At 38.2% G+C, this 19,916-nt stretch overlaps 1 protein-coding gene across 3 annotated transcripts in view; it reads right to left on the reverse strand.

Moving 5' to 3' along the window:
* The window catches only part of LOC106872929 (phosphatidylinositide 4-phosphatase SAC2), a 1,166,845-nt gene that overhangs the window by 18,119 nt on the left and 1,128,810 nt on the right, over positions 1-19,916 (reverse strand). For all 3 annotated transcript variants that reach the window (XM_089339784.1, XM_089339786.1, XM_089339785.1), the window contains one exon: positions 15,968-16,123. In XM_089339784.1, coding sequence (XP_089195910.1) covers positions 15,968-16,123 — 156 coding nt within the window. The remainder of the gene's footprint in view (positions 1-15,967; positions 16,124-19,916) is intronic.

Consider the following 19,916-nt stretch of genomic DNA (forward strand, 5'->3'; position numbering starts at 1 on the left):
GAGACAAAGAACTGACCTTTTAACAAATTCATCTATGTACCATACATAAAATATGTACATCAGTAACCGTTTAGCATTGAAACGAGCCGTATCTGACTCAAATATTCAATGTTTTATGTTCAAATCAGTCAGATTTCGCCTCCAACAATGTTATTCTAAAAATGTTCTTCTAAAGATAAACAATCACATCATCTGAATCTTTGAAGCAACAAAGTAATAATGCATGACTAATCCAGAACAAGGTTACTAAATAAGCATTACGTTTGATAGAGAAAGCTGAATGCTTAAGAGTTACAAAGCCTCCTGCTGTGGCTTTTATCTGCGAGAAAATTTCTTCGTATGGTGTGTTAAAAACACAATATATATTGGAATGATGCAAACATAAACTCAGTAAAGATTCACAAGAACATCAGATAGTTTTGATACTTTGTGCCTTGTCAATGGCAATAACTCATTCATAACATGCTGAGATAAATTTATCCCCAGTGACATAGACAACAAACACTGACTGATATTGCAAAAATCCTACTGAGCGAAATAAAAGTCAGTGTACAAAGGCACCATTTATGTATCTTCAGAAAATGTGACATGAAAATAATCTAATCTTTACAATGATTTACAAGTTAAGTAGATATTCCATTTTGTAAATTACTTTCAACTTCAAAAACACAAATGATAATTTTCCAGGGTTTGCAAACAGGATTTATTAAATTTGGGAGTAATATATTAAAAATAAAAATTGTAATACTGTAGTTTAAATAATAAAATAAGTGTCTTTAAAATCAGTACAATATTTCCAATAATAAAACCAGAAAAATAAGGAAAAAATTGGGGACTATGAAAAATCAATAGAAGAAACCAATAGCTTTTTTTTTTAATATATATTTTATCAAGTATTTGTTTCATTATATTTAATAAATTAATTTGTTAAATATAGTTTAGAATTTACAGCCTGCTTCAAAGAGAAAACTTCAATCAAAGTAAAGACACTTAATTGGAAACTAAAGATATTTCATAGCAAACACTAGAACACACATACATACACATATCTATCTTCATAGATGTAGATAAACACACACACACACACACACACACACACACACACACACACACACACACACACACATACACACACAGAAACTTAGATATATATGTGTGTGTGAGTGTGTGTGTGTGAGCATGCATGCATATATGCACACACAGACATACATAGAAATACAACATATATTTTATTTGTCATATATACATTATATATGCATACGCATAATATATTTGCATACATACATATAAGTGCAGGAGTGATTGTGTAGTAAGTAGTTTGCTAACCAACAACATGGTTCTGTGTTCAGTCCCACTAGTGGCACCTTACCTTAGGCAAGTGTGTTCTACTATAGCCTTGGACTGACCAAAGCCTTGTAAGTGGATTTGGTAAACAGAAACTGAAAGAAGCCCATCGTATATATATATATATATATATATATATATATATATATATATATATATATATATATATATATATGTATATATATATATATATATATATATATATATATATATATATATATATATATATATATATATATGTATATATATATATATATATGTATATATATATATATATATGTATATATATATATATATATATATATATATATATATATATATATATATATATGTATATATATATATATATATATATATATATATATATATATATATATATATGTATATATATATATATATATATATATATATATATATATATATATATATATATATATATATATATATATATATATGTATATATATATATATATATATATATATATATATATATATATATATATATATATGTATATATATATATATATATATATATATATATATATATATATATAATAATCATCATCATCGTTTAACGTCCGCTTTCCATGCTAGCACGGGTTGGATGATTTGACTGAGGACTGGTGAACCGGATGGCTGCACCAGGCTCCAATCTGATCTGGCACAGTTTCTACAGCTGGATGCCCTTCCTAACGTCAACCATTCCAAGAGTGTAGTGGGTGCTTTTATATGCCACCGGCACGAGGGCCAGTCACGTGGTGCTGGCAACAGCCATGCTCAAAATAGTGTTTTTTTATGTGCCACCTGCACAAGAGTCAGTCCAGCGGCACTGGCAATGACCTCGCTCGAATGATTTTCTAATGTAGCACCAGTATGTGCCAGTAAGGCGACGCTGGTAACGATCACACTCAAATGGTGCTATTTACGTGTCACTAGCATGGAAGCCAGACAGCTGCTCTGGCAATGATCATGCTCGGACAGTGCTGTTAGTGCTCCACTAGCACAGGTGCCAGTCATCAAATATGGTTCAATTACGATTTCGATTTCACTTGCCCCATAATATATATATATATATATATATATATATATTTATATATATATATATATATATCGTAGTTTTTCCTTAATGTCTTCAGGTTCTGGGTATATATAAATGAGAAATCCATTCTAAATTATCTCAATCTCTTCTCCACTGACATACTACGACGAAGTCTCCAAGATGCAGATAAGATAGAGATTTTTATTTATTTACGGCCTCAAACATCTCATACCTTCGCGCTTTAGTCTGCCCTCTATTATTTACCTTGTTCCTCTCCATGAAATTCAATTAAATTCAGTTTTTGTCTTAAATTCATACTTATTCATTTTCTAAGCTTCCTAAATTCATGCTACGTATATATTCTATTCACCTAGATTTCATTGCTCTTTTAAAAATTAGGATTTATGCATTGTTGTCTCTCAAATATTTAAAATCTACGATTAAGAGCCCTATCTCCTCGCTGATGGTACACCCGCCCTCCCACCCCCTCCACCGGAAGTGCATTCCTCTGTCATCCTGTCATCCTCAGCTCTCTCCCGGAACCCATCTAGTGGCCTTGGCCATTCTCTCCCCTACCTTTGGGTAGCGCATTAAGTTTGAGTAATGTTTGCAGGTTGTAGGTACTGTTTTGCTTATGAATTCTTCCAATTGCAAGTTTTCTTTTCAGGTACACGACACTGCTTTTCCCCTTCCCAGGCTACAGGCCCACACCCCCAACACCCATACTGTTAGGATTGGCACTCTCAACGTCGGCATGCTGAAAGGTAGATCTGGTGAAATTGTTGAGATGCTTGAACGAAGACGCGTAGATATGTGCTGCATCCAGGAAGTAAGATGGAGAGGAGGTTCTGCGAGGTTCCTCACAGGCAAAGAACACAGGTACAAGATTTTCTGGGCAGGGAACACTGACGGGGTCGGGGGCGTAGGAATACTTCTAGCGGAGAAATGGGTGGATAAGGTAATCGAGGTCGTTAGAGTAAGTGACAGAGTACTTAAGATCAGACTAGTGCTTCATCATAGATTAGCTACTGTCATCTTAGCCTATGCACCTCAACCGGGGCTACCAGATGGTCTGAAAGACCAATTCTATGACACCCTCTTGCAAACTACCTCGTCGACGAGTGACAGGGACCTTCTCTTTGTGGTTGGAGACTTCAACGGTCATGTCGGACGTCGTGCTGGAGGCTTCCATGGCATACATGGAGGCTATGGCTTCGGTTCCCGCAACGAGGAGGGAACCAGACTGCTGGAGTTCTGTGATGCAACCGATCTTATGGTCTGCAATACCAACTTCAGGAAACCTGCCAGTCACCTAGTCACCTACCGCTCCGGCAGACACTCTAGCCAAATCGACTACATCCTCGCCAGAAATAGGGAAAGAGGGCGGCTTATAAATGCCAAAACCTACCCTGGCGAAGAATGTACCCCACAACATAGATTAGTAGTTAGCGACTTTGGGATCAAGGCAAAATGGGTGCCCAGAATTAGACAGGCTTGGAGGAGAAGGGTGTGGAAGCTTAAAGACCCTGCAAACGGACAGAGACTTAGAGACAAGTTACTTGAAGCATTTAACGAAATAGAAGGGGATATAGCATCATACAACGTGGAAGACAATTGGAGATTTCTGCGGGACAACCTGTTGAAAGCCACCGACCAGATTTGTGGGTGGTGTAAGGTCCCCTCCCGACCCAGAGTAACGTGGTGGTGGAACAAGGAGGTAGACAGGGCTATTAGACAAAAGAAACAGGCTTGGAAGGACTGGAAGAACGGTGGTAGCAGGGAATTGTACCAATGTGCCAGAAGGGAGGCTAGGCGACAGGTTTATTTAGCCAGAGGGGAAGCAGATAAGGAAAGATTTGCCAATGTTCTGCGCCGTGAGGACCAAAGACTCGAGGTATTTCGTGTTGCAAGACAGTGTAGGAGAGAGAATAGTGATGTTGTAGGAGAGAAATGTGTTCGCATGGATGATGGTACGCTTGCACTAAATGAGGATGCAAAGAAAGAGGTCTGGAGATGCCACTACGATAGATTGCTTAATAAAGAGAATGAATGGGAGAAAGAGAGCCTGCCGTATGTCGACCCAATAGAGGGATCAGCTATCCGAGTTGATAGTACCAGGGTAGATAAAGCAATTAAGAGTATGAAGACCGGGAAAGCCCCCGGCCCATCAGGAATCACTGCAGAGATGCTCAAAATATCTGGCAGTGTTGGCTATAGCCTAGTCACCCGTATTACGAACCAGGTGATACACGAAGGAGTCATACCCAATGACTGGTGTAGCAGCATCATAGTCAACTGCTACAAAGGTAAAGGTGACGCTTTAGATACAAATAATTACAGAGGCATCAAGCTGTTAGATCAGGTTATGAAAGTTACAGAGAGGGTCATAGCCCAACTAATTAGGGAGCGAATCAATTTAGATGAGATGCAGTTTGGGTTCGTGCCAGGTAAAAGCACTACTGATGCCTTATTTCTAGTGAGACAGTTGCAGGAGAAATACCTAGCTAAGGATAAACCTCTGTACCTGGCTTTCGTTGACATGGAGAAAGCCTTTGACAGGGTCCCCCGATCCCTTATCTGGTGGTCAATGAGGAAACTTGGGATAGAACAATGGTTAGTGAGAGCTGTGCGAGCCATGTACAGAGATGCTGCCAGTAAGGTGAGGGTTGGAAATGAGTACAGCAATGAATTCCGGGTAGAGGTAGGGGTCCACCAAGGTTCCGTCCTGAGCCCCCTCTTATTTATCATAGTCCGCCAGGCAATCACAGAGGAGTTCAAGACAGGTTGCCCCTGGGAGATCCTCTATGCTGATGACCTTGCCCTAATTGCGGAGTCACTATCAGAACTAGAGGAGAAGTTTCAGGTGTGGAAGCAAGGTCTAGAATTGAAGGGCCTTAGAGTCAACCTAGCTAAAACCAAAATCCTAATAAGTAGGAAGGTAGATAAAACACAAACCCCTTCAGGTAGATGGCCCTGCTCAGTATGTAGAAAAGGAGTAGGTAGTAACTCTATAAGATGTACCCAGTGCAAGCTATGGACACATAAGAGGTGCAGCAACATCAAAGGCAGGTTAACTAGCAAGTTAGTTTTTGTTTGTGGCAGATGTTCAGGTGCAATAAAGACTGTAAACAAACAGGAAACAACTTCTATCTCATTCCAGGGTGAAAAACTAGAGGTAGTCGATAGCTTCCGCTATCTGGGCGACCAAGTTAGTAGTGGGGGTGGGTGCGCTGAAAGTGTAGCTGCTAGAATAAGAATAGCCTGGGCAAAGTTTAGAGAGCTCTTACCCCTGCTGGCGACAAAGGGACTCTCACTCAGAGTAAAAGGCAGACTGTATGACGCATGCATACGAACAGTCATGCTACATGGCAGTGAAACATGGGCTGTAACTGCTGAGGACATGCGTAAGCTCGCAAGGAATGAAGCCAGTATGCTCCGTTGGATGTGTAATGTCAATGTGAATACCCGTCAGAGTGTAAGTATCTTGAGAGAAAAGCTGAACATTAGAAGCATCAGTTGTGGTGTGCAAGAGAGATGATTGCGCTGGTATGGACATGTGGTGAGAACGGATGAGGATAGCTGCGTGAAAAGTGCCACACCCTAACAGTTGAGGGAACCCGTGGAAGAGGTAGGCCCAGGAAGACCTGGGCTGAGGTGGTGAGGCAAGACCTTCGTACATTGGGCCTCACCGAGGCGATGACTACTGACCGAGACCTTTGGAAATGGGCTGTGCGTGAGAAGACCCGGCAAGCCAAGTAAGATCGTTGCCAGTGCCCCTGGACTGGTTCTTGTGCGGGTGGCACATGAGATGCACCATTTTGAGCGTGGCCGTTGCCAGTACCGCCTGACTGGCTCCCGTAGGATTTTCGAGCAAGATCGTTGCCAGTGCCCCTGGACTGGCTTGTGCGAGTGGCACATAAAAGACACCATTTCGAGCGTGGCCGTTTTCATGCGGGTGACACGTAAAAGCACCCACTACACACTCTGAGTGGTTGGCGTTAGGAAGGGCAACCAGCTGTAGAAACTCTGCCAAATTAGACTGGAGCCTGGTGTTGCCATCCGGTTTTACCAGTCCTCAGTCAAATCGTCCAACCCATGCTAGCATGGAAAGCAGACGTTAAACGATGATGATGATGATGATGATATATAATATATATATATATATATATATATATATATATCATCATCATCATTTAACGTCCGCTTTCCATGCTAGCATGGGTTTGACAATTTGACTGGGGAGTGGCAAACTAGATGGTTACACCAGATTCCAATTTGATCTGGCAGAGTTTCTACAGCTGGATGCCCTCCTAATGCCAACAACTCCGAGAGTGTAGTGGGCGCCTTTTACGTGCCACTGGCATGAGGGCCAGTCCAGCAGTACTGGCAACGGCCATGCTCAAATGGTGTTTTTTTTTTTACGTGCCACTTGCACAGGAGTCAGTCCAATGTTTTGTGCACATGCCACCGGCACGAGTGCCAGTAAGGCAACGCTGGAAACGATTGTGCTCAAATAGTGCTTTTTACATACCACCGGCACGGAAGCGAGACCACTGCTCTGGCAGTGATCCCGCTCAGATGGTGCTGTTAGTGCTCCACTGGAACAGGTGCCAGTCATTGAATTTTGTTCAGTATTGATCTCATTTGCCCCAACAGGTGTTCGCAAGCTGAGTTTAGTGTCTGTATTCATTTTGACAGTGCGTTAGGTGAAGTTATAATCAATTTACCAAAACCCTATGTAATTTTATTTCTAAAAATTAATTTTATTCTCTTGTCTGAAATCTTTAGTTTTATTCATTAAGACTCTACAAAACTTGGAGTAAAGATTGTTTGCCAACATAACATGGTAGTCCTGGTTTAGGACGAATGTTGCTGTAATTTAGCCCCAGGAGACATCGTTCCAGCTGGCTATACGACATGATCTGTGTCCTAATATTTTCGAACAATTATTCTGTGCTGATGAAGGGAAATAGCCCGGAAATCGCGATACACAGGATATTGTTTTGAGCTGAGTGGGGGTGCTAGATTCCCTTGTTTGAAAATATAAGGACACAGATCATGTCATATAGCCAGCTGGAGATAATGCCTCCTGGGACTAAATTACAGCAACATTCGTCTTAATCCAGGACTGCCATGTTATGTTGGCAAACAATCTTTACTCCAAAGTACTGTGGCTGAATATCTCATGTTGTAAGATTTAAAAATAGTAATTTTCTAATCTACAAAACTTCTTTTGAAATAAGACTCGATATTCAACACTGGTAATGGAAAATATTGAGTAAACATTCTATCGTGTATCAGTTGGTAGAAAAAATATATATCTTTTCTATTTACATACTCAAGTAAAATTTTTTTTTTTTTTTGTGAGTATAAGCAGAGATTAATTAACCCCAAAATTAATTTCATGAATCAATATGGATATCTTTTCTCTAGAGGAATTTGTCTATATCTGAGGTTTTATTAATACAAACACAAGAAGAGGGTAGGTTATATCTTTTAGTGGGGTGGGGGGTGGGGGGAGATGAGGGAGGTTGCAGGGTGAAGGAAAGAATTCATGAAGGAGAAAGTGAAAGAAACAAAAACCAAAGGAAAAGGTGAAAGAGGATTTAAAACAAATCTGAGGGAAGGAAAATATATATACTGTATGTCTACAGTTCATTTCTAAATTCCTAAATATATATTACAGTTCTATATTTAAGAGATGAGGAATTACGTACATAATTTACATTAGACAGATATTTGTCCTCATCTTGTCTGTTGTTAACACATTTCGGTTGATATACCCTCCAGCCTTCATCAAGTGTCTTGGGGAAATTTCGAACCTGGGTTCTCATTCCTAAGATATTTTTCGATGTTATTATTATTCCGGTCACTGCCTGGGATCGAACTCGGAATCTTGGGATTAGTAGCCCATATTCTTAACCACTATGCTATATGCCCATCAAATGTAAATAATGTATATATATATGTGTGTGTGTGTGTGTGTGTGCAGGTGTGCAGTAAGAAGTTTACTTCCCATTCCCTTGATTCTAGGGTCAGTCCCTTTGGGCAAATGTCATCTACTATACCTTGGGTCAACCATGACCTTGTGAATGGATTTGACAGATGGAAACTGAAAGAAGCCCGTCGTATATATGTATATGTATATATATGTGTGTGTGTGTGTGTGTGTATGTTTGTGTGTCTGTGTTTGTCCCCGCAACATCGCTTCACAACTGATGGTGGTGTGTTTACGTCCCCGTAACTTAGCGGTTCGGCCAAAGAGACCGATAGAATAAGTACTAAGTTTACAAAGAATAAGTCCTGGGGTCGATTTGCTCGACTAAAGGTGGTGCTCCAGCATGGCCACAGTCAAATGACTGAAACAAGTAAAAGAGTAAAGAAAGTATATATATATATATATATATATATATATATGTCTGTTTTTGTGCTTGTTTCTCCCCACACTACTTGACAAATGGTGTTGGTGTGTTTATGTTCCCATAACTTAGAGGTTTGACCTAAAAGACAAATAAAATAAATACCAAGTTTTTTTTTTTAATAAGTAGTGGGGTCAATTCATTCAACTGCAATTCTTCAAGGCGGTGCTCCAGCTTGGCCACAATCTAATAACTAACGAAGACCATCACCAATAATTAATGACGTTGGGCACTCATATTTACACTTGTGGCTTCACTGGTAACGAATGGACCCAGCTCTTGATGAATATACACAATTTCAGATATTGTAGAGACCAAGCTTCCCCCCTATTCATTACACTGACAGTGCTTTTCTGAGCAGCTCACTTAAGTTCCGCATGAAGAATGTGTTTTTTTTTTTAAATACCCATTCCTTCTTCCATTGGTGGCAATGACAAGCATTGCTTTCCCACTTGATCTTCCATAGTTCATATATATATATATATATATATATATACATATAAATTTGACAAGGGTGATTCTTTCTTGTCTTGGAGATTCACGGTCAAACACCTGGGTGGAATTGCACTAAAAATTACACAGATGTGTAGAATGATCTGGTGGTGATGCTGGGCTTTGTATTTTTATTCATAGCTTCCGTGGTTACCGAGATAATCTACTATAATAATACTCTTGTGTTTATGAATGAGAAAGGAAGGGGTGATATCATACTTGGTAGTGTATACTGAAAAAATAAATCAGTGTTTCAACTGTGTGAATATGTGTGTGTATGTAAAAGGGAGGCTATGTGAATGTGTGCATGTGTGTTTGTGTGCGTGTGGACATACAATGGAAGTGGGATGGTTTATTTTTTGATTTGGTTGAATCTAGATTGTTTTTTTTTGTGGGGGGGGTCAATTATTTTTAGCATTTTGACAGAAAAAAAGTCATTCTAAAATTGTTTTTTAACATAAGCATGCCCAAACAATTTGAATGCTTACACAGAGCAGGTTTTACAGCCACATCATCCAAATTGACCAGGTGAAACCGGGCTTAGCTGCTAGTATATATATATATATATATATATCATCATCATCATCATCATCATCGTCCACTTTCCATGCTAGCATGGGTCGGACGATTTGACTGAGGACTGGTGGACCAGGAGGCGACACCAGGCTCCAATCTGATTTGGCAGAGTTTCTACAGCTGGATGCCCTTCCTAACGCCAACCACTCCGAGAGTGTAGTGGGTGTTTTACGTGTCATCTGCATAGGGGCCAGCCCATCGGCTCTGGCAATGATCTTTCTCGAATGTCTTTTCACGTGCCACTGGCACAAGTGCTAGGAAGGTGACGTTGGTAACGATCACGCTGGTGTTATTTACGTGCCACACTGGTACAGGTGCCATCTCAATTTCGCTTTTGTTTGCCCCAACAGGTCTTCGCAAGCCGAGTCTAGTGTTCCTACAAATTTGGTTTGATTCCGATTTCACTTGCCTCACCATGTCTTCGCAAGCAGAGTTTAGTGTCCAATGAAGGAATGTTATGCGTAAGTGGGCTGGCTACATCCCTGGCAGAGGCCTTGGATTTTGGTCTCACTTGGCTTGCCTGGTCTTCTCAAGCACAGCATATTTCCAAAGGTCACGGTCACAAGTCATTGCCCCGGTGAGGCCTAATGTTCGGAGGTCGTGCTTCACCACCACATCCCAGGTCTTCCTGGGCCTACCTCTTCCACGGGTTCCCACAACTGTTAGGGTGTAGCACTTTTTCACGCAGCTATCCTCATCCATTCTCGCCACATGTCCATACCAGCGCAATCGTCTCTCTTGCACACCACAACTGATGCTTCTTATGTTCAACTTTTCTCTCAAGATACTTACACTCTGTTGGGTATGCACACTGACATTACTCATCCATCGGAGCATACTGGATTCATTCCTTGCGAGCTTACGCATGTTCTCAGCAGTTACAGACCATGTTTCACTGCCATGTAGCATGGCTGTTCGTACACATGCGTCATACAGTCTGCCTTTTACTCTGAGTGAGAGTCCCTTTGTCACCAGCAGAGGTAAGAGCTCTCTGAACTTTGCCCAGGCTATTCTTATTCTAGCAGCTACACTTTCAGTGCCCCCCCACCCCACCCCCACCACTAACTTATCATTTAACATCCTCTTTTCATGAAGGCATGGGTTGAACGGTTTGACATGGAGCTGTCCAAACTCCAACTGTCTGTTGTAGCATGGTTTCTATGGCAGAATGCCCTTCCTAATGCCAACCACTTAACAGAGAATGCTAGGTGCTTCTTTTATGTTCCACCAGCACAGGTGTGTTAATCTAGTACTGGCACAGGTGCATTTTAAGTGACACCAGCACCCAAAAGGATAAGCCTACACACACATGTGCATGCATGCATGAGTGCATGTGTGTGTGTGTGTGTGTGTGTGTGTGTGTGTGTGTGGGTGTGTGTGTGTGTGTGTGTGTAGTCTTGTCTTGTCATATGATGATTATAAACAATCATCATCATCATCATTATACAGGCAATGTGGTTCATCTCCAGTCTTCTATGAAGAACATTTCTGACTGTAGGAAAAATTACTTTGCTTGGAAATAAGGGTTTCTGACCCCCAAAAAATTCCCCCCACAAATTCCTTCTGTCTCAGACAAGCATGGAACAGTGGGGATTAAATGATTTCTTCTTCATTAAACAATCCCCAACAAAGCTTCAGTTTTTCTTTTATAGAAACCACCGATATCTGGTGCATCAGAACTTCGGTGAGAGTTGATGTTTATTCTTTCAAGTTAGCAGCTCTTTCTCTGCCCACATTCCAGATGCTTCTTTTCCCCGCTTCAATATATGCTGGACCTGGTGTACGATTGTGGTCAGTTGGTTGAATTTGTAATTCATTTCCGTTAGTCAACATTCTACTTTTACATTTCAACTGCTTGTCACATCTCCAATACTTGACATTGTTGACATTCTTATCACAAACATATAAAAAAAAAAGAAGAAAAAAAAAGAAAAAAAAAAGCAAACCCAACACACCATTACTTTAAATTTTTTCTTTTTAGTACAACACAAACTCAACAATAATCAATATTCTACAGACAAAGGAATGCCGACTAAATTTTGTACTGTATTGTCTTACTGGTTGATTTTCAGTTTGAGTGTCCAGTAAATTATATTAAACATAAATCATTAATCACATGATTGCTGACAAAAAACAATTCTACAAAATGATATATTAACAAAATTATTCTATGAAAAGTTATGATACCTAAGTGTGTGTGCTTATATAATAAATATATATATATCATTATCATCATCGTTTAACGTCTGCTTTCCATGCTGGCATGGGTTCGACGGTTTGACTGAAGGCTGCACCAGGCTCCACTCTGATCTGGCAAAGTTTCTACAGCTGGATGCCCTTCCTAACGCCAACTGCTCTGAGAGGACCGCTTGATTCGAGCATGTAGATGATTTTGATCTCATACAGAAGCAGTTGTTGAAGCTGAAGGTGGCTTTATTGAATAACATAGAAAAGGTTTGTTTTTATCCTCATAGCATTTTTTGATAAATAAAGTTTTCTTATTATATATCTGTTTTTTTATAAACAAAAATCTGTCCTCAAATATCTTATGCACCCTGTTTATGTGGATATGTGAGCTATATGTAAATATGTGTGTGCAAATCTATTAGTGAAACCTCTGTGTGTGTGTGTGTGCAAACATTATAACATGTGGTGGGTGTAACATAAACATCTTGAACCCTCCTACATGTACATGTATGCACTATTAACTTCAAGAAATAAAACAATCAACTTCAAATTGATAAAACCCTGAACCATCCCTCATTTCACAAAACTATATTAGGAGTCTGTTAATCAAAACAAAAGACAGGTTGAAATATGTTATATTTGGCAGAAGAAAAACATTGAATCCATCCCCTCCCCATATTTCTAGAACATATTCTACATTTCTCCAGTAAACCAAATTAAGTGCCAATCCACAAGATAAGTAGGTTGTATGTAGTCATCCATATAAAATTCTTTTTCTACCCATAAATGTCACTTAATCAAAGTTGGCTGAATTCTTTGAGAATCATTCCTTTCTCTTTTTTTTTACCTTTACTACTACTACTACTACTACTACTTGCTTTTTCTTAGCCTTTTCTTTTCTGTTCTTTTTCTCTTTCTTCTGTCTATTGTTTCCTTCTTTTAATCTACCCCCACCCCTACCTCTCGACAATTTTTTTTCTTTTTCATGCATTTTCACTATTCTATTGCTAATATTATTTTCAGGATCATCTAATCTGATGAATACATTTATTAGAAAGCTTCATTAACTTCAAAACTTTCTGAAGATTGGGGTCCAGAGACTCTGTTCAACTTCATACAGTGTTGATTCCACTTAACACGTGTAACATTTTCCACATTACAGCAACACACACACACACTTTCTCGCTCTCTCTCTCTCTCTCTAATGGAAAGTGATTACTGAATGTTTTGGTAGAAATCATTTAGAAGTATGGTGATCAGATTTACTTCCAGTATTTTGGTCTCATGTCAGAATGGCAGTGCAACATTGACAGGCATTTTCTTGCAGTGAACTGTGGGAACTGTGTGACAAAGAACCCTTTCAGACACCGCACTCGGCCCCTAGTGTGAGGAACACCATCATGGAGGACCCACGTTCTGAGTTCAAATGCCACTGAAGTCAATTTTACCTTTCATACTTTCGGGGTTGATGAGAAAAGTACCAGTTTGACACTGGGGCCAATGAAATCAACTAGCCTTCTCCCACAAAACTTCAGGCCTTGTGCGTATAGTTCAAAGTATGCTGAGATCAACTTTGCCTTTCACCTTTTTAGTATTGGTGTAGATGGAATTAACTTCTCTCCCTCCCTTCAAAATTGCTGACCATCTACAGGACAGACTTTGTCTGTCCACATATATCCACATATGTTAATGTTAATGCAAGCAACATCTATGGAAAGTATTGTTCCCCATGGGGCATATTAAGAGGCGATTTCAGATCCATAAATGAAGACAAGGCTATAGCTCAATACATATCAATTTTAGTTTTCTAAGTAAATTCTATTTCCTTCCAGTCACAGTATAATAATTTACTAAAAGAGCCAATTACAGATCTGTTTCCTCTCATTAGATGTCATTACTGAAGCAATGCTTCAACATTTCTGCAGATCTTAGATGACAAGATTAGTATAAAAGGTTTTATTGAATGAACAATGGAGTAGTTTTATTATAACTTTAAAGCATGACTGGGTAGAAATATTGATAGTCTTGTTATAAGCCTGACTTTTGTTGTGTGGGTGTTCCCTGTGGGTTGGTGTGTAGGTGTTTGCTTACTGATGTGCCTAGATACATGTATGTGTGTGTTGGTGAAGATGTTGGCCTCTTGAGGAATTTTGGCGTGTATGTCTTTATTGATAAGATGGCATTTGCCTTTCAATGTGTCTGGATAACTGTATGCTTGTCGGTGTGCAGGTGTTTGCTTGTTGATTAGCCTAGGTGTGTGAGCATGTGATGGTATGGACGTGCACGTCTGTCAGTGGACCTAGATACCTGTATGTGTGTCAATGAGTAAGAAAAGGTAAGTCTATGTGTATGTGTTGGTTGAAGTTTCTACATACGGGGTTTGTAAGAGTACAATGAGTACAATGTTTGTTTGACACTCAGGAAGAATGGAAAAGTCTTTGACGTTTTGAGCCTAAGCTCTTCAACAGAAAGGGTTGTGCAAATATGTATCTAGGTGTGCGTTTGTGTATCTCTAACTGTATCTAGAAGTACATATGTACATATAAGCACCTATGTATGTATCAGTGTCTGTGTTTAAGTGAATGTGTGTCTGTTTACATAAATGTGCTTTTTCTCTATATATTTAACGATGTGAGGTTGGGGCACTCTGTTGGTTATAAGTGTTCCAGTTGATTCGATCAACAGAACAACTCGTTCATGAAATTTTTTTTTTCTACTCTAGGCACAAGGCCCGAAATTTTTGAGGAGGGGTCCAGTCAATTAGATAGACTCCAGTATGCAACTGGTACTTAATTTATCAACCTCGAAAGGCAAAGTTGAATGTAAAGACAGACGAAATACTGCTAAGCATTTCACCCAATGTGCTAACGATTCTGCCAGCTCGTTGCCTTCATGAAATTAACGTGCAAATGGCTGAGCACTCAACAGACATGTGTTCCCTTAATGTAGTTCTCAGGGAAATTCAGAGTGACATACTGAATATGACAAGGCTGGCCCCTTAATTTTGCCAGCTGAGTGGACTTAAGTATGTATGGGAGTTACTAAGACCAGATGTGTAACTGAATGCAGGTACATGTCCGTAAGTAAGAGTATGTATCTGTGTGTAAGCTTGTTCATGTGCATATTTATCAATAAGAATGTGTTTGTGTGTATTAACCGTGTGTTTGTGTGTAGGTGCATTAAGACAATGACATGGTTTTGAAGTTACGATTTTTTACTTGGCAATCACCCGTTTCTTAGATCCCATTGTGCTGCCTCTTTCCCCTAATTCTAGGACTGGTTAGACATGCGTCAGTACAATCAGATTAACAGCAACTACTTGAAAGCCTGTCAAATAGACTATAACAGTGACTCAAGGACCAGGACTTGTTGCATTGATTCTGCTTGAGAATTATGTTAAGAACACAAGTATATGTGGACTATTCCATCACAGTAATTCAATTAACCACCAGTTCCATTGACCAAACAACTGGAACACTGCTATACATACATAAGTGTTTGTGTGTTATATATAATCTGTGTGTGTATGCATGCGTGTACATGAACTGCAAAAGTACAATGATTTGTCAAAATCAATTGGAAAGTCTTTTGTATTTATAAAGGTGTGAGTTTGTGTGTCCCCATGTGCTTCTGGGTCGATTTACATCTCATTTTGTTTTCTTTTTAAGTTTTCGGTGATTTTTTTTTTTATGAGTAGGAATTTGGTTTTTAACAAACAAAGAACCAGTAGCAGTGTAGAGTTGGCATATTAAACTTCCATAAAGTTTTGGAGATGTGTGTGTGTATGCATGACTGCATGCATGTGTGTATGTTTGTGTGAAAGTGAAAACAAAAATAAGTGGATATGGAGTGAGAGAGAAAGAGAGCTGTGTACATTCACACACACACAAACACTTTCATGTTCCTTTACCTTTAGCGTCGTCTTCATTCTTCACTGAAACCACAACATTATTGAAGAGCCGAGTGCTTGGTACACGAAATGTGTGAAAGAAACCTTCTTCAGTAAGACCATTGTAATGTATTCGCATACATACATGCTTCGACTTAAACAGCAATGGTTCCAACCCTGTAAAATAGATTGAAACAAAACAAATCAGTAAAAACAGGAAAAATATTTTGGGGGTTGTGTTGTTAAATGGTTAACTTGTTAACCACTTGATTGCAAGTTCATTCTCATTGTGCAGCACCATAGGCGAAGCAGGAGTGTCTTCTGCTGTAGCCCCAGGCCAACCAAAACCTTGTGAGTGGATTTGATAAATGGAAACTACAAGAAACTCATTCTATGTGTGTATGTGTGTGTAGTTCAAATTTACAGAAGACAAAGACAGGTGAAGGAACAACAAGCAGATGTATTTGACGTTCGGGAAGAATGGGAAAAGTCTTTGACATTTTGAGCCTAAGCTCTTCAACAAAAAGAACTGAGAGGAAAAGAATAGAGACTGAACAAAAAAGGGAGAGAAAAAATTGTGAAGGAATTAATTGTTCAACATGATGAAAGATATATACATATACACACATACATACATACAAACACAGAATGATGTAGAATGATGAGGAGGTGGTTTATGACTATATTTTCAATTATACTTCAACTAAGGTATAGCTGTGTGGTAAGAAGCTTGCTTCCCATTCACATGGTTTCAGGTTCAGTCCCACTATGTGGCACCTTGGGCAAGGGCCTTCTACTACAGCCTTGGGACAACCAAAGACTTGAATAGATTTAGTAAATGGAAACTGAAAGGAGCCCAATATATATGTGTGTGTGTGTGTGTGTGTGTGTGTGTGTGCGTGTGTAAGTTTTTGTTTGTTCCACCACCACTGCTTGACAACAGGTATTGGTTTGTTTACATCCCCATAACTTGGTGGTTTGGCAAAAGACATCAATAGAATAAATATCAGACTTAAAAACAAAAAATGGAATGGGTTTGATTCAATTGACTAAAAGTTCTTCAAAGTGGTGCCCCAGCATGGCTGCAATCTAATAACTGAAACAAGTTATGTAGTTTATGCATTGTCCATGTATTTTAATACTTGTAGTTTCTAATGACGTTGTTCCATAATATTTACAACTGTTTTGCTTTGGATCCTGATCTTTTAATTAATTAGTTTATTTGAATATCTAATGATGATTAAGGTTTCTTTTATACTGTACATATTTTAATCTTATGCTTTGTCAATAAAAGAGAATAACACTCTTCTATGTACAGATGTCCTCGTTACCATTTTATATCTGTGTGGATATACACCGTATCCATATAAATATAAGTATTTGTGTGTTTCCTTTAAGTAGATACAATATCTGTCTGTCTGAGTGTGTGTGCATGTATAACAGCCATAACGTTACTTGGATGAATGCAAGATATGCAATGCACATAAGGTACAGAAATGAAGGCATATAATAAATTATATTTTAATATAAATCTTACATTTTCATGAGAGATAACAGGAAATAGTGTACATATATGCGATATATACCTACTTCTATTATACATTGTTGATTTTTTTTTTTTCCTTCGTTAAATTGCACATTCTAGCTCCTGTTCATCATTATCATCATGAAAATTGCAAAAGTATAGAATACTGAATGAAAATTATGTTGAGACTTACAGACTACAATAACAAAGTTGTAACATTATGAAATTAAAAATTTTACAAATTTGCAGCATTTTAAAATTAACAAAATTATATGATTATCAAATTTGTAACATAAAATTATGTGACTATGAAATTATAACACTGTACTATTCTAAAATCATTAAATTTTGATTATTTAGCATTTTGGAACTTCCATTTGTATATTACTTCTTGCATGCTGGTTTTCATTGATTCCGTTTTGTATTTGAAATATTGTAATCTGGAACTTATTACTCTAGTATTGTCTCCCTTTGGTATCTTTTGTGTTTTTTGCTGTGGATTTATGAACATCTGTATATTTTTAACCTTTACATTTTGAATACATGTACACTTGTACCTACATACACCTGTCTATCTATCTATCTATCTATCTATCTCTCTCTCTCTCTCTCTCTATATATATATATATATATAAAACCGCCACCCTGTAAATTCAGAATTTTTTTCATTTATTTTGTTATTTGCTCTCTCTTACACTCATTCAAATTCATATACTTGTGAAGGAAATTCTTCAAAAAAACATATCCAGCTCAATTGACAAGACTTAGAAATGATTAGTGTATGTCTCTCTCTCTCTCTCTCTCTCTCTCTCTCTCTCTCTCTATATATATATATATATATATATATATATATATATATATATATATATATATATACTCTCTGAGTGGTTGGCGTTAGGAAGGGCATCCAGCTGTAGAAACTCTGCCAAATCAGACTGGAGCCTGGTGTTGCCATCCGGTTTCACCAGTCCTCAGTCAAATCGTCCAACCCATGCTAGCATGGAAGGCGGACGTTAAACGATGATGATGATGATGATGATATATATATATATATATATGCACTCATATGTTCTACAGGGTGATTCAAAAGTCACCATACATATGAAAAAAATATTTTTTAAAAGAAACAGTAAGATAAAAACAAAAAACTCTCTTATAAAAAAATAAAATTGTTTCTGTGTATGCATGTAACACACATACACACACATGTATGTATATATATCATCATCGTCGTCGTTTGACGTCTGCTTTCCATGCTGGCATGGGTTGGATGGTTTGACGGAGGGCTGGCAAGCCTAAAAGCTGCACCAGGCTCCAACATGATCTGACAAAGTTTCTACAGATGGATGCCCATCCTAACGCCAACCACTTCAAGAGTGTAGTGTGTGTCTTTTACGGGCCACCGGCACAAGGGCCAGTCAGGCGGTACTGGCATCAACCACGCTTGAATAGTGCTTTTTATGTGCCACCAGCATGGGAGGCAATTAAGCGACACTGGCAATGACCATGCTCGAATGGTGCTTATATATATATATAATGCACACCTATTTGTGTGTGGGTATATATATATATATATATATATATATATATATATATATATATATATATATATATATATATATATAATAAGGGTGACTTGTTAGCAACTTTTCAACCGAAAGGTAATGTCACTAAAACTACTGAGAGTGCTATTCAGTACTGGTATTGCTAGAAATAAGAGCCAAAACAACTCATAGCCATAATAAGCACCATTTTATTGTGGCTATGAGTTGTTTTGACTCTTATTTCTAGCACAACTGGTGCTGAATAGCACCCTCAGTTACTATATATATATGCATATGTGTGTGTGTATATTGACTAATGCATATATTTCCACAATTCTCAACTGAATTTCATCAAACTTTACACACATTATGTCCTAAGGATGGTCATGCATTATAACATTTTGCCCAGAGCTCCTGTGTAAATGGACAAACTGGGAAAAAACGGTGGTTTATATGGGTTTTTTCTCTAATTCCTTGTATATACATAGTTTTTTGTATGTAGTGTCTTCCATATTTTTTAGTGGTTTTCACATTTTTTTGATTGATTACTATGTTATAATTGTGTATTATTACTTTATATATCTTTTTATGTGTATTGGTGTGTATTGAGTGTTTTGGTTAGAGAATACTATAAAAGTGAAAGGATTTTGTCTATTTATTTATTTCAACTGTCCACCTGCAACGGTGATTAAATTGACTAGGAACACTGTAAGCAATGAATATCCAATACCAAACTATCTTAATTTCTATATTTAAACGGCATTAAACTTTGGCAAGCTCACCTTCACCTATTCTGAGTTACTTGAAAGGTGATGGTCCCTTACCTCTTTTCTATTTGTTGATATCTTTGTTTACCTACCAATGCATGGTTTCACTTTAATGATGCTTATTTACCCATCCA

Source organism: Octopus bimaculoides, chromosome 22, assembly GCF_046866305.1.
Source record: "Octopus bimaculoides isolate indiv1 chromosome 22, ASM4686630v1, whole genome shotgun sequence".
NCBI lineage: Eukaryota > Metazoa > Mollusca > Cephalopoda > Octopoda > Octopodidae > Octopus > Octopus bimaculoides.